A 25,218-nucleotide genomic window follows, 5' to 3' on the forward strand; every position below is an offset into this window, starting at 1 on the left:
CATAAACCAATATTGATTAGCATGAATTATATTATCCACCTCTAATTCTTTATTAATTGAGTACCACATCAGTCACTCATTATCTTGCTAAGGATCTGTCAGACTGACTGGCCTAAAATTACTTGGGCCATCCAGTTTGCCCCTTTTAAATATTGGCACAGCTTTAGCTTTCTACCAGTCTTCTGGAACTTCCGCAGGGTTCCAAGACTTTTCAAAATCAACATTAACGGTCCAGCAAGTTCCTTAGCCAGTTCTTTATGGTTCAGACACTTCTGTAAATATCTAGATGTAAGAGATCAAAGTGACTTGTTCCCAGAAATCCTGGGCTGTACCTCCATTGTATATTCCTGCTGGAATGAGGGATAGCATAGTAGGAGTGTCAGCTCAGAGAACCGTGGTGTTTCCCTAACTGTCAGGTCACTCTTCCTTTGGTCTTGGTAAGCATCCTGTTCTTAAGGAAACAATTCATTCCATGACCAGATTTACAGGAACCACCACTGCAGAAAAAGTATCCACAAACAGGGAGGTGCGTACACCGAGTATGTTATGGCCACGCCACTCATTCTACAGCTCACTGCTTCCCAGACGCCTGCTCTTGGGCTACAACTGCACTGAGTGACTTCTGCAGCGGATGTGAACTGGGGACTTCCTTTGCCTATGAAAACTGCAACAGTTGTAATAGGGGAGCAGTTTTTTGGTGGGAATCACAGCTCAAGAAAAAGCACCAGGTTCAACTTGCACCCCATAGGAAATAAGAGAATCTGAAGTTAAATATTAAACAAAACAGCAGGGGATAACGGATTTATTGTTATCTCAAGTCTGCAAAAGGTGACATAAGGATAGGAGAAGGAAGGGTGCCGAAGAAGCAAGCAGGATGGACTCCTCCACAAAAATCAATAACGCTGCAGACATCTTGGTCATAGTCCTCTATTTCTTGGTAACCCTGGCAGTGGGAATATGGGTATGTCTGGATTTTTCTTCCTTAACGAAAATGTAGTTTATTGGGTTCTAAGAAAATGGCTTCGTAAAATAAAATGTACAAATTGCCTGCTGCTTTATTGGGGGGTGGATTAAAAAGGGGCAGGATGGAGATTATGTTGGGATTCACTGGGGAAGTAGGACCTGGTATGAGACCTGGATTGGGGGTGAAGAGGATGAGATTGTGGTGGAGGAGAACATAGATGGGGCTTGGAGTGAGGGTGAAGGAGGGATATCTGTATGGATGGGACTATAGGAGATGGCTGATGGATGGAGATCAGGATAATGGTGAAGTGCAGTTTTTAGCAGATTAGAGGTGGGGACCTGGTGAAGAACAAAGTGGGGGTGGAGGTGGGAATGGGATGGTAATGGTGGTGGATGGTTAGGGACGGGGTGCTGGAGCAGAGATAACCGCAATGGGAATTCATGATGGCGTAGGAATTGGAGTGAAGTGCGAGAGGTGAGGTAAATGGGGATTGCAGTGGGGTTGATTGTGGTAGGAAGGAGGGAGTGAGTACTGGACTGAGTTGTAAATGGTGTGGACTGGAATAGAGCTAAAGGTGGAGGAGAGATGGTAATGGAGTGGGAGATGGGCATTGCTGCAGGATGGATATGAAGTGGATGAGATCACAGACAAGGTCTGGACACAGGAGAATGATAACTTTCCGTCAACAGGATTTTACTGAAGTTAGTCCACGGCAGGCTAATGCAGGATAGATTCACGCCCCAGCTGATTGCAAACAAATTGTTAGTGTAGACAAGCCCTTAGAGAAAAAACATTTATTTCACACATAATGTGTAAAGTAAGTCTAGATACTGAAATGTTCAAAGGAAAAAGGCAGATAATTTTCGTTGTGATGCTGCCTTAGTGGAAAACACTTGTGTGTCACTAGATTGAAGAGCTGATATCCCTTTCAGGAACGGAGTCTGTATTCTATCTGAGGAGAGATCAGAGACTGTCCACGGGGAAAATTCTGCTAGCCCCTTGAGGAAAGAGCCAGCAGTTAACAGAATGAGTCAGGGAAACCTGCCCCTCAGTGACCTGTGCACTCCCCTGAAATAACCCAGGAGTCCATGCCATAGAACAGAGCAGGCAGCTGCAGACAAAATCTTCCACACTAGCAGCCTGACAGAGTTTTGAAAAGTGATTAACTTTTGATGCCAATGTTCAGCACTTTGATGATGTGAAGTACCTGCACCTGTACCTCTGGCTGAGTGTATTGAATGCCAAGGGTTGGATTGTACCAGACAGCCTGGCCATTTATTCCCCCCACCACCACCACCACCTCCCACAGAAGCAAAACACAACTGAGGGCCCATACCTTTCATGAGAGCACTGCTTCTTCCTAGTGCACCGTGGGGTGCAAGCAACCTCAAAGGAGCAGGGAAGAATGGGGAGGAGGCAGGACCTTGAGCCCCCCCCATCAGCCCACTCTAGCCAGCCAAGCTGTCCATTGACTCAGAAGGGTGCAGCGTGCTCTTCTCTAAGAGGTGTTGTGTCAGAAACGCCTCCATTGCATCTTGGGGAGCTCTGGGAGGGAATCAGGCTTGTGCCTTAAAGGTACAATCTGACCTGAAGTATGATTGTTGTAATTTATTATTGACTGTAATTCTTTGTAACATAATCTCCTGGGTCAGAAGAGGGCTGGCAGGTGGCATGTCAGGCACTGGAGCATTGAAGTTTCTACTTGTTTAGAATAGTTGCTAAGAAGCTTAATATTAAATGTGTCTCTCCACCAATGTTTTCCTTTTCCATTAGACAAATATTGATTCAACTATTGTATGTAGTGAAACATGTCCCTGTTTGTTTATTTTCTTGCATCTATATTAGGATCGGCAATCTGGCTCACTTTTGCTCATGCCCTCTCTGGGCCTGTTCCAAAGGAATGGGAATCCCATTGTCTGCAAAGGGTTTTGGATCAGGCCCTATGAAAAATGCGAGGGAAACTTCCTGTTAAGTCACTCCTGATAGATATAAAATGAGAGTAAGGGAAATAATTCTTAACTGGCTACTCTGTGGCAGTGAAGAAAGGCTAATAAGTGCGGGTACCTTATCAGAACAGGAAAAGTTAAATTGCCATGCAGTAGATTCCTGCAGGGAAACTCAAGAGCACACTAGTATTGAGTAAGAAAGTTCGGTATGGCATCTCTAGTGCATGAACATAAAACTCGCTACATCAGCAGTTTTGAGGCCTGCTCACCTCAAGGAGTGCTCCTATGAGTGACAGTTTGCAGGCAACGCCCTTGGTTAGTGATGCATTTCTTGTGTTTTATTTTTATTGTATAGCTCATTGTATTTTAACATGTGCGGTGTTTAGATTTGGGTTTTGCAGGCTTCGTGTAATGAAAGTTGAAGCAATAAAGCTTGAAATGGTTAATTTGTAGATTGATATAAGAATCATTGCTCAGTCATTGTCAGGTCATGTTATTCCCTTCAAAATCTTTCTTCCCTGGCCCTTTCTGGGCATTATATTGGTTCTTCTTTCTCATTGATGCCCTGGTTGTTTATGCCATCAGGCATAGTTTGCCTGTTTAGAGCTGAAAATTTTAACCAGTCATTCTTTTTCCAGGCCATGTTCTTGTCTAACCGAGGGACAGTGGGAGGATTCTTCCTGGCTGGACGTAAAATGGTGTGGTGGCCGGTGAGTTCGTATTGTATGGTGTGTGTGTGTGTGTGTGTGTGTGTGCATATGTGTGCTTTTAGTCCACATGTAACGTTTGGCTGCACATCACTTTCACCATTTATGGAATGTTTTGTACTTACTACCTCTCTGGACCCTAATGTTTTTGGTCGAGGGCCTGGCTCATGTGAGGTGATTGCTGTTAGGTACAAGGTACAGGGAGGAATTGATTTGTAGAAGTGGTTTCTGTGGTGCTGCTGTATTGCTTTCACTGTGGCCGTGCAATCTAGTCCTTTGCTGGAATGTTCATAATAAATTACTGATAACAAATCAGAGTTTACATTTATAATAATAGTACCAAGGACTTATACAGCACATTTCAGCTGTAGCTCCAAAACCACTTTGCAGAGGAGGTAAGTGTCATTGTCCCTGTTTTAAGATGGGGAAAGTGATTCACAGACAGGTGATTTATAGGCCCTCCTGAGGTCCCTTCCAACCCTGATATTTTATGATTCTATGAGGTGCAGTGACTTGCCCAAGGTCACCCAGCAGGCCAGTAGCAAGGGCTGAGACTAGGCCCTGGTCTACACTACAAGTTTAGGTTGACTTTAGCAGGGTTAAATCGAATTAAGCCTGGACACGTCCACACGACGAAGCCCTTTCTTTCGACTTAAAGGGCCCTTTAAACCGGTTTCTTTACTCCACCTCCGATGAGGGGATTAGCGCTAAAATCGGCCTTTGTGGGTCGGATTTGGGGTAGTGTGGACGGAATTCGACGTTATTGGCCTCCGGGAGCTATCCCACAGTGCTTCATTGTGACCGCTCTGGACAGCACTCTCAACTCAGATGCACTGACCAGGTAAACAGGAAAAGCCCCGCGAACTTTTGAATTTCATTTCCTGTTTGCCCAGTGTGGAGAGCTCAGGTGATCACTCAGAGCTCATCAGCACAGGTAACCATGATGGAGTCCCAGGATCGCAAAAGAGCTCCAACATGGACAGAATGGGAGGTACGGGATCTGCTCACCATATGGGGAGATGAATCAGTGCTAACTGAACTCTGTAGCAGTAAACAAAATGGCAAAATATTAGAAAAGGTCTCAAAGACCATGAAGGACAGAAGCCATAACAGGGACGCACAGCAGTGCCACATGAAAATTAAGGAGCTAAGGCAAGCCTACCACAAAGCCAGAGAGGCAAACGGAAGGTCTGGGGCAGAGCCGCAAACATGCCACTTTTACGCGGAGCTGCATGCCATTCTAGGGGGTGCAGCCACCACTACCCCAACCGTGTGCTTTGACTCCGTCAATGGAGAAACACGGAACAGGGAAGCGGGTTCGGGGTATGCGGAATATGATGATGATGATGAAGACAATGAAGATAGCTCACAGCAAGGAAGCGGAGAAACCGGTTTCCCCAACAGCCAGGATATGTTTATCACCCTGGACCTGGAACCAGTAACCCCCGAACTCACCCAAGGCATGCTCCCAGACCCTGAGGGCACACAAGGGACCTCTGGTGAGTGTACCTTTGTAAATATTACACCTGGTTTAAAAGCAAGCGTGTTTAATGATTAATGATTAATTTGCCCTGGCAATCGCGGCCAGTACAGCTACTGGAAAAGTCTGTTAACGTGTATGGGGATGGAGCGGAAATCCTCCAGGGACATCTCCAGAAAGCTCTCCTTCATGTACTCCCAAAGCCTTTGCAAAAGGTTTCTGGGGAGGGCTGCCTTATCCCGTCCGCCATGGTAGGACACTTTACCATGCCAGGCCAGTAACAGGTAGTCTGGAATCATTGCATAACAAAGCATGGCAGCGTATGGTCCCGGTGTTTGCTGGCATGCAGACAACATCCATTCCTTATCTCTCTTTGTTGTCCTCAGGAGAGTGATATCATTTACGGTCACCTGGTTGAAATGGAGTGATTTTATTAAGGGGGCATTCAGAGGTGCCCGTTCCTGCTTGGCTGAACAGAAATGTTCCCCGCTGTTAGCCATGCGGTGTGTGGGGGGAGGGGTGAAGGGATCATCCCAGAGAATTGTGTGTGTGTGTGGGGGGGTATTTGGGTTTGTTTTGCATGTTAACCCAGAAACCCCAGCCCCTCCTTTTACATTGCAAACCCATTTTAAAGGCCAACTCAATGGGTGCTTGGTATGGGAAATGAGGGCGCTACTGTTTGAAACCATTCCCACATGTTAAGAAGGTTAAAAAAGCCAAAAGACTGTGGCGTACCATGGCTGCCTGCAAGCCGAATTCTGTTGCCTGGCACTGCGTGAGTGATCTCTCACAGCAAACGGGCAGGCCCTCAATATAAGAGGAAAAATGCGACCTTGTAACGAAAGCACATGTGCTGTGTAATGTGAACAGCAAAATTTAACGTGAAAGAGTGTACCCATCGTTCTCTAAAATGTGTCTTTTTTAGCCACCTCTCCCTTGTCCTCCACCAGCTGCAAATGTTTCTCCTTCGCAGAGGCTAGCAAAGATTAGAAGGAGAAAACGGTGGACTTGGGATGATATGTTCACGGAGCTCTAGATGTCCTCCCACACTGAAAGAGCACAGCAGAATGCGTGGAGGCAGTCAATGTCAGACTACAGAAAAGCACAATATGAACGAGAGGAGAGGTGGCGGGCTGAATCACGGGATGAACAGAGCAAGTGGCGGGCTGAAGATGATAGGTGGCGTCAGCTTGCAGACAGAAGGCAAGAGTCGATGCTCCGGCTGCTGGAGCATCAAACTGATATGCTCCAGCGTATGGTTGAGCTGCAGGAAAGGCAGCAGGAGCAGAGACCGCCGCTACAGCCCCTGTGTAACCAACAGCCCTCCTCCCCAAGTCCCATTGCCTCCTCACCCAGACGCCCAAGAACACGGTGGGGGGGCCTCCGGCCACCCAGTCACTCCAGCCCAGATGATTGCCCGAGCATCGGAAGGCTGGCCTTCAATAAGTGTTAAAGTTTTAAACTGCAGTGTGTCCTTTTCCTTCCCTCCTCCCCCACCCCTCTCGGGCTACCTTGGCAATTATCCCCAGTTGTGTGATGAATTAATAAAGAATGCATGAATGTGAAGTAACAATGACTTTATTGCCTCTGGATGTGATGCTCGAAGGGGGGAGGGGAGGGTGGGGTGGTTGGTTTACAGGGAAGTAGAGTGAACCGGGTTGGGGGGGGCGCGGAGGGTTCATCGAGGAGAAACAAACAGAAGTTTCACACCGTAGCCTGGCCAGTCACAAAACTCGTTTTCAAAGCTTCTCTGATGTGCACCGCGCCCTGCTGTACTCTTCTAACCGCCCTGGTGTCTGGCTGCGCGTAATCAGCGGCCAGACGATTTGCCTCAACCTCCCACCCCGTCATAAATGTCTCCCCCTTACTCTCACAGATATTGTGGAGCGCACAGCAAGCAGCAATAACAATGGGGATATTCTTTTCGCTGAGGTCTGAGTGAGTCAGTAAGCTGCGCCAGCGCGCTTTTAAACGTCCAAATGCACATTCCACCACCATTTGGCACTTGCTCAGCCTGTAGTTGAACAGGTCCTGACTACTGTCCAGGCTGCCTGTGTACGGCTTCATGAGCCATCGCATTAAGGGGTAGGTTGGGTCTCCAAGGATCACGATAGGCATTTCAACATCCCCAACGGTTATTTTCTGGTCCGGGAAGAAAGTCCCTTCCTTCAGCTTTCGAAACAGACCAGAGTGCCTGAAGACGCGAGCATCATGTACCTTTCCCGGCCATCCCACGTTGATGTTGGTGAAATGTCCCTTGTGATCCACCAGGGCTTGCAGCACCATTGAAAAGTACCCCTTGCGGTTTATGTACTCGGTGGCTTGGTGCTCCGGTGCCAAGGTAGGGATATGGGTTCCGTCTATCGCCCCACCACTGTTAGGGAATCCCATTGCAGCAAAGCCATCCACTATGGCCTGCACGTTTCCCAGAGTCACTACCCTTGATATCAGCAGGTCTTTGATTGCCCTGGCAACTTGGATCACAGCAGCCCCCACAGTAGATTTGCCCACTCCAAATTGATTCCCGACTGACCGGTAGCTGTCTGGCATTTCAAGCTTCCACAGGGCTATCACCACTCACTTCTCAACTGTGATGGCTGCTCTCATCCTGGTATTCTGGCGCTTCAGGGCAGGGGAAAGCAAGTCACAAAGTTCCATGAAAGTGCCCTTATGTATGCAAAAGTTTCACAGCCACTGGGAATCGTCCCACACCTGGAACACGATGCGGTCCCACCAGTCTGTGCTTGTTTCCCAGGCCCAGAATCGGCGTTCTACGGCATGAACTTGCCCCAGTAACACCATGATTTGCACATTGCTGGGGCCCATACCTTGTGTGAGGGCTGTGTCCATGTCAATTTCCTCATCACTCTCGTCGCTGCGCTGCAATCGCCTCCTCGGCTGGTCCTGGTTTTGCTTTGGCATGTCCTGGCTCTGCATATACTCCAGGACAATGCGCGTGGTGTTCATAGTGCTCATAATTGCCGCGGTGATCTGAGTGGGCGCCATGATCCCAGTGCTATGCCGTCTGGTCTGAAAAAAGGCGCAAAACTGACGGAGGGAGGGAGGGGCAAGTGACGACATGGCGTACAGGTACAGGGAATTAAAATCAACAAAGGTAGCTGTGCATCAGGGAGAAACACAAAAACAGTCACACAGAATGCCCCCCCCCCCAAAGATTGAACTCAAAACCCTGGGTTTAGCAGGCCTTTGATTTCACGGAGGGAGGGGGAAGCAAATGAATACATCTATTTTTTACATCTTAAGCTGGCAGCAGATGGTGTAGCATGACTGATAGCCCTCGGCATCTTCAGGGTGCTTGGCAGAAGATACTGTACTACAACTGCTAGCCATCATCGTCAAGACGGTTCAGTCGGACTGCCGGCAGGACTGAGTCTCCAGGAGACAAAGCATGTCTGCCCAGGTGCCTCTGATTGAACTGGAATACGACAACGACGGATATCAGTCTTAGTACACCATCTACTGCCAAAAGGCAAGGGGCTGCTGCTGTGTAGCAATGCAGCCCCACGTCTGCCAGCACCCAGATCACTGATGAAGGCTACCAGTCATACTGCACTGTCTACTGCCAAAAGGCAATTAGCTGCTGCTGTGTAGCAATGCAGTACCACGTCTGCCGGCACCCAGAGGACATATGGTGATGGTGAGCTGAGCTGAGCGGGCTCCATGCTTGCCGTGGTATGTTGTCTGCACAGGTAACCCAGGTAAAAAGGCGCGAATCGATTGTCTGCCATTGCTCTGACGGAGGGGGAGGGGCCTGACAGCATGTACCCAGAACCCCCCGCGACACTGTTTTGCATCATCAGGCATTGGGATCTGAACCCAGAATTCCAATGGGCGGCGGAGACTGCGGGAACTGTGGGATAGCTACCCACAGTGCAACGCTCCGGAAGTTGATGCTAGCCTCGGTACTGTGGACGCGGTCTGCTGGCTTCATGCACTTAGAGCATTTTATGTGGGGACACACCCAATCGACTGTATAAAACTGATATCTATAAAACCGGCTTCTATAAATTCGACCTAATTTCGTAGTGTAGACTTACTCTAGAACCCAAGTCTCCTGTGTTAGTCCAGTGCTCTCTCCATTAGGTCACAATCTGTCTATTGAATGAGACTTCCTGGCAAAGGAGAAATCTTTCTACTGAATGCATCCCTGTATTCACACCCTAAACACCATGTAATAATCTTTGTACAAAATATGCCTTGTGAGCTATCATTTGAAAACTAATAATTTGCTGGCCAATAATATCAAGATGAAATGTATGTAACAATGTTATATGTAAAGTTATGAACATAGGCTGAAATGTGTTTACCAGACAAGTCTGGGGAGGGGGTAAATCTATTTCTCAAAGACAAGCTGATGCCTTTAACCAGGTGTGATCAAAGTGGACTGGCAATCTCTAGTCAAGGGACCATCCTTTGGCAGCATTTTAACAAACAGGGAACCTCTTTCACCATGAGACTCCATGCCTCCATCTCCACAGCTTGAAGGAACTTTATTTCAGCAAAATGCATTTCAGAGGGTGACTGGACTATAAAAAGGAGGTGCAAAACGCCCCAGTCCTCTCGCTTTCTTTTCTCCCTATCCGTCTGTCTGTCTTTCACCCAAGAATTCAGAGAAACCAGCCTTTGGACTTTGTGAGAGATCCTGACTTTAAAATTTGGTTAGCTATGTTGCTGGGAACATGTGGAAAGGATTTTACCTTGAACCAAGTCTTGTTTAAGTGTAGTCGTTAGAAAGCATTTTATGACTTTTATGTACTTGTGCTCACTTAAAACCTATCTGTTTGTAGTTAAACTATATTTATTCTTTAATCAAAACCAATCCAGTGTTGTGTTTAAACTGAATTGTTTGATAACTCCAATTAAAGTAGCAAACTGTTGTACATTGACCCCTTACGGGGCAGTGGACCTCTAATATGGGACTGTCCAGGAGAGGGCTGGGCAGTGCAGAATGCGTGTGTTTTGGGGAAAATTCAGAACTAGGAGTGTGTTGGGATCACCCTGCAAGTAGTAACCACGGCTGCTGGAAGCTGGAGTGTCGCTTGTGTGTAGCTGGAAGGCTGTAGCTATACAAAGACACTCTGGGTGTGACGTGCATGCTGCTTGGCTGTTCATGAGTGGCCAGGTTGGGAGCTACAGCAGCAAAGCAGGTGGTGATGGAACCTCTCGCTAGTCTGGATTGCATCCCAGATTGTGATGCATTTTCTGAGTGTCACTAATATGGTACTTTCGTGATCATCGTGGCAGTTCATCTTGGAAGGAAAACTTTAGTGATTGGTGATAAAACCTAACCCTGATCCTGCAATTGGACTCATGCAACAGGACCTTTGCACTTGAGTGGGATTTGATGCAGGGCTCTGTCCACACGGATACAATTGCAGGATTGGGGCCTTAGAGAACTAAATAAATATTTACTGACTGTAGGAATTTTCAGAACAGCTTTCAGAAATTCCTGCCCCTTTCTCAGTGTCTCCATTCAGTGTTGCCTGAATTGTGGCAGGATTGGAATTTCCATTTTCATGTTAGAGCAGGGGTAGGCAACCTATGGCACGCGTGCCGAAGGTGGCATGCGAGCTGATTTTCAGTGGCACTCACACTGCCCAGGTCCTGGCCACTGGACTGGGGAGGCTCTGCATTTTAATTTAATTTTAAGTGAAGCTTCTTAAACATTTTAAAAACTTTATTTACTTTACACACAACAATAGTTTAGTTATATATTATAGACTTATAGAAAGGGACCTTCTAAAAACGTTAAAATGTATTACTGGCACACGAAACCTTAAATCAGAGTGAAAAATGAAAACTCGGCACACCACTTCTGAAAGGTTGCTGACCCCTGTGTTAGAGTGTTGTCTTTCCAAGCAGAAGGAGGCTCTCATGAGTAGATTAGGATTGAGAACATTCAGGTCCTAATAGAAACCATTGGGAAACGGAGAATCTCAAAGTTATTGTAAGGCAAATTTGTTTTGTGTAATCAATGGAGTGACACTGCCGTGAAACTGGATAACAAACACAGTGGTGAATCAGAACCTGCCTACCTGCCTCACTAAATGCACTAGGCCTGATTCTCTGCTGCTTTGCACTTCATATAGTTCTTTATACTTATGAATAGTGAGTGTAAAACATGATCACCTTGTACAGGTGCAAATGGTGGCTCAAGGTGCAAGGCAGTGGGGAATCCGGCCCAGTGTCTACAACACAAAAACACCATGGGTCAGACCCTACACAGGGAAGTCCCCCATGGACATAAAGCAATGTAGCCAGCCTTACATCGCCTAAACCTCTTGTCCATGTAGGAGGCATATCAGAGCCCAGAGGGGATGATCTTGTACTGCCAGAATTGTCTCTAGGATCAACATTTGCTTAAAACCATCTTTGCCTCCTCCCTGTGAGCTCCTTCATTTTGGAATACCTACATACCTTCCTGTGACCTAACAGGAAATCTCTTCCTCTCCACCCTTGGCAGCACCTGGTAAGATAAAAGCAAAAGACTTGGCAAGCTATCAAATCCCTAGTTAAACACTTACATTAACAATACTAGTCTGGAGGGCTACTCTGATCAAGTGAATGTGAGATTCTGGAAAACTCTTTCCCTGGTTTTAGTCTGGGCCGGTCTCAGGCCTCTCAGTGCAAATAGATATGGCGGGAGGGGGGATAAAATATAAAAAGGCCAAAAAGAGTAAAAATACCAGCTTGATGCTGGGCCAACTAATGCAATATGTCAAGTGTTAGAGAAATGCTACTTCTGACTTCACCCTGGGGCAGTGCCATGTGTGATTATAACCTGGGAATATTCCAGGGAAACTTGGGTGAGTTTCCCAAGTCTGTAGATGGGGATGTTGCTTTATAAATGGACTCTTCCCATCGTAGTATAGGTGTTCCTTTTGACTTCGACTTATTGAGACTTGACTGCATGATTCATTGCTTTCTGCAATAGAGAATAAAAGAAAATATAATTCCAAAAACCTGTTTTAGAAATTACATTTCCATTGGCTTAGTTTCATTCCTCAGTTGTCATGCTGTTCCCTGCTATACCAAGCAGCCCTGGGGCATAGGCTGGGGATTAAGGAAAGAAAAGAGGATGGTGTTTTCCCTGTTCTTTGTTGAATGAAACGGAATGTTCCCTTTTTTTGCGAGTGGGAGGGGTGAGGAGTTCAGCCAGATAACTGGAGGCAGTGTATTGTCTTAGGGAAGTGTTTATCTGCTCCTGGACAAACCGAAATCTTGATATCTTCATTATGTGGCCAATCTCTCAGTATTGACAAGGCCCTGGAAATAAACACACACACAATAATAAAAACGTCAGAGTTGGAGCCTATTTCTGTTCTCAGATTGTGTGCAAGGGAGATCGGATTCACACAGAAACATCAGAGCCTAATCTGTGCTTTTTAAGAAATAAGTTTTGAAGGAACAGAAAAGCCGAAGAACATAAACTTTTCATCAGGGCCAGCTCCAGGGTTTTGGCCGCCCCAAGCAGCCAAAACCAAAAAAAAAAAAAAAAAAAGCTGCGATCTGTGGCGGCAATTCGGGGGGAGGTCCTTCGCTCCCAGGCGGAGTGAGGGACCGTCCGCTGAATTGCCGCCGAATACCTGGACGTGCCGCCCCCTCCGGAGCCGCCGCCCCAAGCACCTGCTTGAGAAGCTGGTGCCTGGAGCCGGCCCTGCTTTTCATGCCCAGATAGTTTAACAATAACTTGAAGAGTTTAGTGACTACTTAGTGGGAAATACTTGGAGACTTGTATGTGTGTTTCCCTTAAACCAGAAATTAAACCCAGCTCTCCCATTTCAGGTCAGTGATATATTAATGTATGGGCTGGATAGGCCAAGGCTTAGGACAACAGTAAATGAGTAACACCCAGCAGTCAAAGAAAGGAGAGAATTGGGATATGTAGATAATTTTTAACTTCAGTTTCATGCAGTCATATTTCGCTGTTGTCCACTGAGTAGGTTTCTCTGATCATTGTGTGTGCGAAGGATTATTTTATAAAGTTCTTCCTGTTCATTAATTTAGCAGTTCTGTAGGCAGGTGGGTAGTGGGGATAAATATTTTGTTTTCTGTCCCTAGAAGTAGTGGAGTGAGGTAGAAACATTTTAGTTGTAGGCCAGGGTGAAACCACCACTGTTCCAGGTAAAAAGACCAACCAAACATTCAACCAAAGTGAATTTTTGATAGGAAAGGAAAAGTGCAGTAAATCAAACTCCTAATGACTCTGCCAAAACCCTCTAATGGGACTAGTAGTGGGACGCCTTCCCAAGACTCTAGGCATTGGGTCTGGTGCCCGCATATTTGATGATGGGGAAGCTAAAATATCCAGCTGGCTTGCTAAGCAACTAGCAGAGGCTGTGCTGCTTTCCAAGCCAACACATGCATATGAAGTCCCAGCAAGATGCCTAAAAAAATGGTTGGATATGCAAGGTTTGAGGATGTAAGTAATTGCACAGCACCAAGGGGGATGGGGAGGAGGGACCCAGGTGATTCTACAGTACAACAAAGCCTATGCTGCTTGAGAAATGCATGTCCATCTCTCTTGGTTAAAGGATTGTGTGGCATTTTAAAATTACCCGAGTGTCGATAAGAATGCAAAATGTAGAGCTTGCAGAGAACTTAGGGCAGCAGAATAGCAAACCTGCTCTCCTTTCTCAAGGCCGCTGAGTCTTGATAGATGCATGATCAGGTTTTACAGAGGCGCTAAGCAATATGCAAGTTTGAGTGGTTAAGGGTGGGGAGAGCTGTAGATTTGCACAAATACACTTTTGTGTCCCAGAATAATTAAGTTTAAAAAAAAATCCAGTGTCATTCCACAAGGGAAAAGTCCCTACCTAAAGAGGTGGAGCAGTAGCATGAATAGTGCACTGTGGGGGCTGGGGATTGTTTCCGTTACTTTGCTAGGCAAAGTGTAGGATTTCCAGGTTCCTTAGGAGGCCTGTGGGGCAGCAAGCACCAGGACTTCTGGGCAGCAAAAAGCCAATGAAAATAGTAAGGCGAATAGATTAATGAATAATGTGTCAAATATACAGCAACTTTCATATAGCTGCAGCCTGACGGTGCTTTCCTGACTAGTGAGCCCCTGTCAACAATTGACCTGCCAGAGGATTTTAAAGTAACCTTCTCCTTCTCTCCCTTTCAACAGTCTTTCTTCCCTTTCCCTCATCTTTCATCTCCTCTCTTCCACTATATTTTTCATTCTCTGAACAGTTGACCCCCTCCCTTTCAAACCCTCATGCCCCCTTCTAGTTCCACTATATCCTTTCTGAAATGCAGTCAGTGCTAACTGGTGGAGGGAGCTACTTTTTCTCTGAAATTCCCTCAGAGAAGCAGGCTAAGCAAGTGTACCCTCAGGGCCCCACATCCTATGCATGCTCTATGTTTGTCAGGTCTGTCCAGAGGAGAAGAAAACCCCACCCCACCCAACTTGTCATACCTCTAACAGCATGATCATAAGGGGAGATCATTAATGGCCAGATCCCTGAAAATTGTAACGCTGACCCTGTCATGAAAGGATAACCTTCCAGTAACATGGAGTTTCTTGGAAAATAGGCCAGAATCCTTTAGTTTATGCGGGGATATGTTACAGCCCCCACTTACTCTGATTGATGAGATTCCGTGTCCAGCCCTGTTTGGGACAATCCAAAGTTTAAGGCCCAGTTTCTCTATCTTGCGTCTATGATGCATCTAGAAGAAGGCTGAGATTTATCAAAGCATCATAAGGGCATTAAGCCCTTTGAAGATCCCAGCCCGAAAAGTTAAGCAGAATTCCCTGGACATCTGCATTATGTAGATACTCTGGTTTAATTAAAACATAGTAACTGCCATACATGCTGCCAGCCATCAGCTAACCTCTTCCACATAACTTTTTCTTGCTACAAATCACTAAAGTATTGGAGCAAATTTCTTTTCACCATTCTGAATTCAAAGATCTGTCCTTATGTACATACATGTAATTACTGAAAAAGATTTTGGTTTTAGATTGCATTTGTAACTAATGTATACTGATCTTATGGTCCTCTTGTACAGAGTCTTTCCTCTGTCAGAAAGACAAACAGAAGCAGAAAGTAATAGACCCATATGTTGGCATTGCTTTGTCCTGAACTGGGAATGATGACTGTTGTGTTAATGGAAATGTTTTGCTAACTGCATTGGTTTTTGTTTGGTTTTGTATTTTTCTTTAAAGAATGTACACAGACAATACAATACTGCCATGTGTAAAGCTGGGAATGTTACTCTGTGGTGTTGTATTAATTTAGATGGAATATATGGGCCCCAAAAGAGTCATCCATCCATCCATCCATCTTTATGCAGTTTAAACAAGGTTTGGTGTTGGGTATACAGAGACTTCAGGCTGCCTAGTACCCTAGCAAACTCACCTATTTTTTAACCTATTATTAAAGATACAGAAAAAGAAGGAAAAACCTTGACAGCATTTGAAATATAAAGTATTAAGTAAGGCTCTCAAAACATCCCTTGTTCCTTTTCCCTTCAGCTGGAGAGAGCCTTTAGAAAGAAACCCCCCTTGTCTGACAGTCTCTTAGGGTATGTCTACACTACGAAATTAGGTCGAATTTATAGAAGCCGGTTTTATAGAAATTGGTTGTATACAGCCGATTGTGTGTGTCCCCACATAAAATGCTCTAAGTGCATTAAGTCGGCGGACCGTGTCCACAGTACCGAGGCTAGTGTCGACTTCCAGAGCGTTGCACTGTGGGTAGCTATCCCACAGTTCCCGCAGTCTCCGCCGCCCATTGGAATTCTGGGTTGAGATCCCAATGCCTGAATGATGCAAAACAGTGTCGCGAGGGGTTCTGGGTACATGTCGTCAGGCACCTCCCCCTCCGTCAGAGCAACGGCAGACAATCAATTCGCACCTTTTTACCTGGGTTACCTGCGCAGACAACATACCACGCCAAGCATGGAGCCCTCTCAGCTCAGCTCAGCTCACCGTCACCATATGTCCTCTGGGTGCCGGCAGACGTGGGACTGCATTGCTACACAGCAGCAACTAATTGCCTTTTGGCAGTAGACGGTGCAGTATGACTGGTAGCCTTCATCGGCAATCTGGGTGCTGGCAGACGTGGGGCTGGCAGACGTGGGGCTGCATTGCACACTGCAGCAGCCCCTTGCCTTTTGGTAGAAGATGGTATATTACGATTGGTATCCGTCGTCATCGTACTGCAGTGGCTGTCAATCATGGGCACCTGGGCAGACATGCTCAGTCCTATCGAACTGTCTCAACGATGATGGCTATCAGTCGTAGTATGCTATTTTCTGCCAACCGCCCAGTATTTTCTGCCAAGCACCCAGAAGATGCCGAGGGCTATCAGTCATGCTGCACCGTCGTCTGCCAGCTTAAGATGTAAAAAATAGATTTGTTCTGTATTCATTTGCTTCCCCCTCCCTCCGTGAAATCAATGGCCTGCTAAACCCAGGGTTTTGAGTTCAATCTTGGGGGGGGGGGCATTCTGTGTGACAGTTGTTGGTGTTTCTCCCCGATGCACAGCCACCTTTGTTGATTTTAATTCCCTGTACCTGTACACCATGTAGTCACTCGCCCCTCCCTCCCTCCCTCCGTCAGATACTAGTTTCGCGCCTTTTTTCAGACCAGACACCATAGCACTGGGATCATGGAGCCCGCTCAAATCACCGCGGCAACTATGAGCACTATGAACACCACGCGCATTGTCCTGGAGTATATGCAGAGCCAGGACATGCCAAAGCAAAACCAGGACCAGCCGAGGAGGCAATTGCAGCGCGACAACGAGAGTGATGAGGAAATTGACATGCACATAGACCTCTCACAAGGCACAGGCCCCAGCAATGTGCAAATCATGGTGTTACTGGGGCAGGTTCATGCCGTGGAACGCCGATTCTGGGCCCGGGAAACAAGCACAGACTGGTGGGACCGCATCGTGTTGCAGGTCTGGGACGATTCCCAGTGGCTGAGAAACTTTCACATGCGTAAGGGCACTTTCATGGAACTTTATGACTTGCTTTCCCCTGCCCTGAAGCGCCAGAATATCAGGATGAGAGCAGCCCTCACAGTTGAGAAGCAAGTGGCAATTGCCCTGTGGAAGCTTGCAATGCCAGACAGCTACCGGTCAGTCGGGAATCAATTTGGAGTGGGCAAATCTACTGTGGGGGCTGCTGTGATCCAAGTTGCCAGGGCAATCAAAGACCTGGTGATATCAAGGGTAGTGACTCTGGGAAACGTGCAGGCCATAGTGGATGGCTTTGCTACAATGGGATTCCCAAACTGTGATGGAACCCATATCCCTATCTTGGCACCGGAGCACCAAGCCACGGAGTACATAAACCACAAGGGGTACTTTTCAATGGTGCTGCAAGGGACATTTCACCAACATCAACGTGGGATGGCCGGGAAAGGTACATGATGCTCGCGTCTTCAGGCACTCTGGTCTGTTTCGAAAGCTGAAGGAAGGGACTTTCTTCCCGGACCAGAAAATAACCGTTGGGGATGTTGAAATGCCTATCGTGATCCTTGGGGACCCAGCCTACCCCTTAATGCCATGGCTCATGAAGCCGTACACAGGCAGCCTGGACAGTAGTCAGGACCTGTTGAACTACAGGCTGAGCAAGTGCCGAATGGTGGTGGAATGTGCATCTGGACGTTTAAAAGCGCGCTGGCGCAGCTTACTGACTCGCTCAGACCTCAGCAAAAAGAACATCCCCATTGTTATTGCTGCTTGCTGTGCGCTCCACAATATCTTTGAGAGTAAGGGGGAGACATTTATGGCAGGGTGGGAGGTTGAGGCAAATCGCCTGGCCGCTGATTACACGCAACCAGACACCAGGGCGGTTAGAAGAGTACAGCAGGGCGTGGTGTGCATCAGAGAAGCTTTGAAAATGAGTTTTGTGACTGGCCAGGCTACAGTGTGAAACTTCTGTTTGTTTCTCCTTGATGAACCCTCCGCCCCCCCAACCCGGTTCAGTCTACTTCCCTGTAAACCAACCACCCCACCCTCCCCTCCCCACTTCGAGCACCGCTTGCAGAGGCAATAAAGTCATTGTTACTTCACATTCATGCATTCTTTATTAATTCATCACACAACTAGGGGGATAATTGCCAAGTTAGCCCGGGATGGGTGCGGGAGGAGGGAAGGAAAAGGACACACTGCAGTTTAAAACTTTAACTCCTATTGAAGGCCAGCCTTCCGATGCTCGGGCAATCATCTGGGATGGAGTGACTGGGTGGCCGGAGGCCCCCCCACCATGTTCTTGGGCGTCTGGGTGAGGAGGCTATGGAATTTGGGGAGGAGAGCTGTTGGTTACACAGGGGCTGTAGCGGTGGTCTCTGCTCCTGCTGCCTTTCCTGCAGCTCGACCATACGCTGGAGCATATCAGTTTGATGCTCCAGCAGCCGGAGCATCGACTCTTGCCTTCTGTCTGCAAGCTGATGCCACCTATCATCTTCAGCCTGCCACTTGCTCTGTTCATCCAGCGATTCAGCCCGCCACCTCTCCTCTCGTTCATACTGTGCTTTTCTGTAGTCTGACATTGACTGCCTCCACGCATTGTGCTGTGCTCTTTCAGCGTGGGAGGACATCTGGAGCTCCGTGAACATATCATCCCGAATCCACCGTTTTCTCCTTCTAATCTTCACTAGCCTCTGTGAAGGAGAAAAATTTGCAGCTGGTGGAGGAGAAGGGAGGGGAGGTTAAAAAAAGACACATTTTAGAGAACAATGGGTACACTCTTTCACGTTAAATTTTGCTGTTCACATTACACAGCACATGTGCTTTCGTTACAAGGTCGCATTTTTCCTCTTATATTGAGGGCCTGCCGGTTTGCTGTGAGAGATCACTCACGCAGTGCCAGGCAACAGATTTTGGCTTGCAGGCAGCCATGGTAAGCCACAGTCTTTTGGGTTTTAACCTTCTTAACATGTGGGAATGGTTTCAAACAGTAGTGCCCTCATTTCCCATACCAAGCACCCGTTGGGCTGGCCATTTAAAATGGGTTTGCAATGTAAAAGGAGGGGCTACGGTTTCCGGGTTAACATGCAGCACAAACCCAACTAACCCCCCTCCCCCCCACACCCAATTATCGGGGATGATCACTTCACCACTCCCCCCATACCGCGTGGCTAACAGCGGGGAACATTTCTGTTCAGCAGAGCAGGAAGGGGCACCTCTGAATGTCCCCTTAATAAAATCGCCCCATTTCAACCAGGTGACCGTGAATGATATCACTCTCCTGAGGATAACAAAGAGCGATAAGGAATGGATGTTGTCTGCATGCCAGCAAACACCGTGACCATACGCTGCCATGCTTTGTTATGCAATGATTCCAGACTACGTGCTACTGGCCTGGCGTGGTAAAGTGTCCTACCATGGCAGACGGGATAAGGCAGCCCTCCCCAGAAACCTTTTGCAAAGGCTTTGGGAGTACATGAAGGAGAGCTTTCTGGAGATGTCCCTGGTGGATTTCCGCTCCATCCCCATACACGTTAACAGACTTTTCCAGTAGCTGTACTGGCTGCGATTGCCAGGGCAAATTAATCATTAATCATTAAGCACGCTTGCTTTTAAACCATGTGTAATATTTACAAAGGTACACTCACCAGAGGTCCCCTGTGTGCCCTCAGGGTCTGGGAGCACGCCTTGGGTGAGTTCGGGGGTTACTGGCTCCAGGTCCAGGGTGATAAACATATCCTGGCTGTTGGGGAAACCGGTTTCTCTGCTTCCTTGCTGCTGTGAGCTATCTACATTATCTTCATCCTCATCTTTCTCGTACCCCGAACCCGCTTCTCTGTGTGTTTCTCCAGTGAAGGAGTCATAGCACACGGTTGGGGTAGTGGTGGCTGCACCCCCTAGCATGGCATGCAGCTCCGCGTAGAAGTGGCATGTTTGCGGCTGTGCCCCGGACCTTCCGTTTGCCCCTCTGGCTTTGTGGTAGGCTTGCCTTAGCTCCTTAATTTTCACGCGGCACTGCTGTGCGTCCCTGTTATGGCCTCTGTCCTTCATGGCCTTGGAGACCTTTTCTAATATTTTGCCATTTTGTTTACTGCTACAGAGTTCAGCTAGCACTGATTCATCTCCCCATATGGCGAGCAGATCCCGTACCTCCCGTTCGGTCCATGATGGAGCTCTTTTGTGATCCTGGGACTCCATCACGGTTACCTGTGCTGATGAGCTCTGCGTGGTCACCTGTGCTCTCCACGCTGGGCAAACAGGAAACGAAATTCAAACGTTCACGGGGCTTTTCCTGTCTACCTGGTCAGTGCATCTGAGTTGAGAGTGCTGTCCAGAGCGGTCACAATGAAGCACTGTGGGATAGCTCCCGGAGGCCAATAACGTCGAATTCCGTCCACACGACCCCAATTCCGACCCGCTAAGGCCGATTTTATCGCTAATCCCCTCGTTGAAGGTGGAGTAAAGAAACCAGTTTAAAGGGCCCTTTAAGTCGAAAGAAAGGGCTTCGTCGTGTGAACATGTCCAGGCTTAATTCGATTTAAGACTGCTAAAGTCAACCTAAACTCGTAGTGTAGACCAGACCTCAGATGGCATTAAAGACAGTAATAACTGTCTTTTGGGGCGGGGAAAGAGGGGAAGTTAGCTGAGATGGGCTGGAGTTGTTATTTAAAGTCCAGTCCCATTTCCTAGAAGACAAAGCAAGACAAACACACCCAAAAATGGGAGAGGAAAAATTAGCAAAGATAGAAAATACAGTTTCTGTCTTTGGTGTTGACTTTCACATGCAACCTCGCTGCTGGAAACAAACAGGCACAGCGCACAACATATCAGCCCCTTTGAGACCTGGCAAACTTGTATTAGCATCAGGCTGTTTAGGACATTGGTTTTAGCTGGCTCTTCTTGGTCAAAGGCTCAGGCTACATCTACACTACGGGGGGGGGGGGGGGGGGGATCGATTTCAGATACGCAAATTCAGCTACGCTATTCGCGTAGCTGAATTCAACGTATCTGATCCAACTTATCCCGCTGTGAGGACGGTGGCAAATTGACCGCCACGGCTCCCCTGTTGACAGCGCTTACTCCTACCTGGGCTGGTGGAGTACACGCATCGATTCGGGGATTGATTATCACGTCCCGACGAGACGCAATAAATCGATCCCCGAGAGATCGATTTTCTACCGCCGATCCGGGCGGGTAGTAAAGACTAGCCCTCACAGTGGTGTGCAGCAACAGTGACAGTGGTGAGCAGAGGCATCACTCACCCATCCCACGAGCCTGGGGGCAGGAGGTGAACCCACCTGAACACAGCCCTGGACTCTGGGACTTCGCTGCACCCCACTCACATTTGTCAGCTGAGGGCAGCTGAGTGAAAAGGGGAATGGTTTGTTAAATAGGCGTTTGTTTATTGGACTTTCACACCACAAGGTGGGAAGCTGAGGCAAAAGTCTACTGCTCAAGACAATGTGGGGCCAGTGCTTACTTTTGGTTAGCATACTTTTGAGTAATTGTTGCTGTGTTTTCCCAGATTAATGCTGTATTTCATCTCCTCTTAATAAAGTTTTCTTTTGTTATACTCAGACTCAGTGCTTGCAAGTGGGGAAGTATTACCTTCTAGGGGCTCCCAGGGGTGGGTAGTATATTGTTTCCCAAGATTTCTGGATGGGGGCTCAAGCTGGTTCTGTTTTGTAATGTTAAGAGGAACCTCTAGATATTGAACCTGTCCTTTGTTGCTGCCGCCAATCCTGGCAGAAGGATTACATAGTTATGATCTCCCTTTTGTGAATCTCTGTCTTATTTTTAATCCAGCACTAACTTCTTTCTTTCCTTCGATCCGTACATATCAGCAGTTCCTGTTTCTCCCCGTTACTCAGTCTGTGGGATCAATACAGGATGTTACAGGTTTTAGAGATACCAACATTCCTTGTATGCACATGTGTCACTCGCATGTACTGCACCCTTGGGCCAGTAGCTGGACCTACCATAGCAGCTCCCAGAGTCCCATTCAGGTAACCTATTGTCCCTTGATGGAAGCAAACCAAGTGCAAAAAGGGTGCTTCTCCCACTGGAGATACAAGCCAGCCGTAAGGCTTATGGATCTTTCGCCCAATGAGATGTATCTTATTTTCATGAATCAGCCTCTTGTCCCTGGAGCAGCTTAGATGTGTGACATCAGCCTTTTGTGCTAGCTTCCCGGACCTCTAGCCAAGATTATTGGCTGCTCATTCTGCTATACATCACCCACGTGTTAGTTGGAAATGTTCTCCAAAGAGTTGAAATTCTGTATGGGTGGAGGCCACGTGCTCACCTTAGTTGGAGAAGGGAGTATTATCATTCACCAGTGTCCCCTCTGGATGAGTTAATATGTGATGTCCTGCTCAGTCCTCCTTGTCTGTAGGGATGATGGCTGCAATGTTGGGTTTTAAGAGGGGAAATCAGGCAATCAGGTCCCATAGTGACGGCAAACAGGAAATCTCAAAACACCAAATAAGCACTTTTTTTTTTTTGGTCACAAATACAGCTCTTATTTTAGCCAAGGCCTGAGCCCAGGATTGATGACCCGTCTGTTCTTCTCTCCGTTTCCAGATTGGTGCTTCTCTGTTTGCCAGTAACATTGGCAGTGGGCACTTTGTGGGCTTGGCAGGCACAGGAGCGGCTGCAGGAATCGCCATTGCAGGATTTGAATGGAACGTAAGTGGTACACATGTCAATAAAATTGTACCCTTGGGGGTATCCAAAGAGATCAGGTGAGCCCACATTATCTAAAAATCCAATTCACTCTAATGCTGTCAGAGCCCTCACCCAGCGGCACCTGCCTCCCCCAGGGCTGGCGACTGGCAGAACCACCCACCACAAGAACACTTTGTGTCGATTCCCATTCCCCCAGTCTCTCTCCCCACTCCCACCTGCAGCCCAGTCAATGGGAGAAGAAAAGGCCATTACTATATTAGGAAACCAGTTTCCACAGAGGTGTTTGTTTCTCTCTCTCTCTCTCTCACTCAATATATTGGTGATTTCCTCCATTCTATCCTTGTCCTTTGATTGCTTTTCAAATACTTATAAACAACATCTCCAGCTATCAGGGAGAAAGGACAGCTTTTCTCATCTCATCTGTATCATTTTTGCTGAGAGCTTGCTTTGGGATTAGGGGGGAAAGGAGTATTTTGCTTTCCTCCAGGCAGTGAGGGATTTAGGGTTGCCTTCACCCCCTACTTGCCCTCTCATTTCCCTCTCACTAAGAGACAGCAGCGAAGGAGTGCAGAGGCTTGCACCATCAGTGCTGGTCTGTTCTCAGTCTGCTGGGGGCAGACCCCTGTCCTATAACCAAACACCTCACTTGATTAAAAGTACTACGACTACTGCCTGGAGTGTGGCACAAGAACCGTAAAGGTTTGGGAAAGGATCTGGGGGAGAGAGTTGAGACGAAAGGTAACGTGTCCCCTCTCCTCAGTCAATTTTACCTGTAGCCCTCCATGGATGTATGTGCGACCGGGAGGAGATACAGGAGTTGGGGAACAGCCCCTTTATGCTGTATTTCTCCTTTCAGGTCAGCCAGTCTGAAGGTGCAGTTTGCATCACGTTACCGCTGCCCTGAACAGCAGTAGCTTCTCCACCATCAGTACTCCGTGGCGGGGAATTGGGGACATAGCCACTAGGAGGTCAGTTCCTGGCAGCATGGAGTCTGGAGCAGACTGCTGTTTACCTGGTTGCTCCAGGAAGATCTGGTCATGAGAGAACTTTAATGAGCCAAGAGCCTTGGGATCTAGCTCTTTCCCTTGGATCCTCAGCCTCTGGAATAATAGTGGCCATGCCCCTGGCTGTTGCACTTCACAAAGGAGTTTATGCAACACCACAAAAGATCTTGGAGGTTTGGTGTTTCCCTGTAATCTGGTCTGAATCATCAAGGGAAGCATGTGGCCCTTAGGTTTATTTAAAATAGAAGTGTGCGGGTATGAAATGAGCCCCATAGAGATTGCAACTTCTTTGTGCATGGGGGAGTAGACGCTCGCTTAGAGACACGCACACGTTGGAATCCGTTAGTTTAAACTCTCGCTTTTTTTTATTTTCTGATGATGCTGAAACAAATCCAGGCTCCACACTAAGGTTACTTGGAACTTCATGACATCTGAAGGGATAGAACCGGGATCCTCTTTCAGGATCCTCTGCCATGTGAGCTAAAGAGCTCTCCATTAGTTGGTAGCAGTATGCAGCCTAAGACACACAGTTGAGAGGTTTTGATTAAGTCAAGTAGAGGACAGTGATGTACATGTTCACGCACGCACACAGAAGCCAGCTAGTTCGCTCATTACAATACGAACAACACAATGGAACTGATAAACATGCTAATATACATGGGAAAATGCTGCTTTGGGATCCACACTGATTCTGTTAGCAAGAGAGAGAACTGGACCCGATTCTGCTTTCACTTATACTGCCTTTGTGTCAGTGTAATTCCATTGACTTCAGTGGGGTTACTCTTGATGTACATGGATGGAAGTGAGAGCAGCATGGTGCCCAGTATCTCTGGCATGTCCTATGCTTGATCTATGAGCAGAACTTCAGAGAGGTGATAAACTAGCATGTGGATGAGAGATCTAGAGTGCAGTTCTGAGAGCAGAATTTAGCTCTATATTTGTTTTAATGTGCACAAGTCTGCATAAAACAAATCGCTAACGTTTAAGTAAGAAAAATGAATGTACAATCTACAATAAAATATCTGATGCACAGAATATACAGTATGTAGTATAGCAGAGCTACCATACTTTACAGTATATAGTCCCAAATATGAGAGTATTATATGTCTGATAATGTATAAGGGCACCTTATAACTACTCCCACTGCAGAAGGCAGGTCAGTGGGCTAGTCTGGTGGGTGACATGGGTATGGAAGTAAGCTCTGCTGTCAACACCTTGGAGAAGCAAAGCTAGTCACAAGTGAGACTTGTTCAGAACACACTTGGATTTGTTAGTGGAATGTTTCCTGGTGCCGGTGGCTGCCTGGAGACTGGATGGAGGGGCTAGTAAAGGGGGCTGGGGTGACATCCCTAGACTTCCTTAACATTTCCCAGTGGTAGCAATGGTGAATCTGCCAACACAGAGAGGTTTCTGGGGGCTTCTGTTGTTTAAAACACCATGTTGTCTAGATCTGCTCTGGGCACGACTAATGAAACAGTGGTTTA

General features: G+C 47.3%; 1 protein-coding gene across 6 annotated transcripts in view; it reads left to right on the plus strand.

Moving 5' to 3' along the window:
- LOC101946569 (sodium/glucose cotransporter 1-like) overlaps positions 1–25,218 on the plus strand; it is an 83,662-nt gene that overhangs the window by 22,876 nt on the left and 35,568 nt on the right. For 4 of the 6 annotated variants that reach the window (XM_042841622.2, XM_042841621.2, XM_065568342.1 and 1 more), the window contains exons 2-3: positions 3,549–3,620; positions 22,626–22,730. In XM_042841622.2, the coding sequence (XP_042697556.1) occupies positions 3,552–3,620; positions 22,626–22,730 (174 nt within the window). In that variant the 5' untranslated portion in view covers positions 3,549–3,551. Of the gene's footprint in view, positions 1–731; positions 962–3,548; positions 3,621–22,625; positions 22,731–25,218 lie in introns of those variants that run through there. The other 2 variants (XM_065568343.1, XM_065568340.1) reach the window with 2 other exon arrangements.

Source organism: Chrysemys picta, chromosome 15, assembly GCF_011386835.1.
Source record: "Chrysemys picta bellii isolate R12L10 chromosome 15, ASM1138683v2, whole genome shotgun sequence".
NCBI lineage: Eukaryota > Metazoa > Chordata > Testudines > Emydidae > Chrysemys > Chrysemys picta.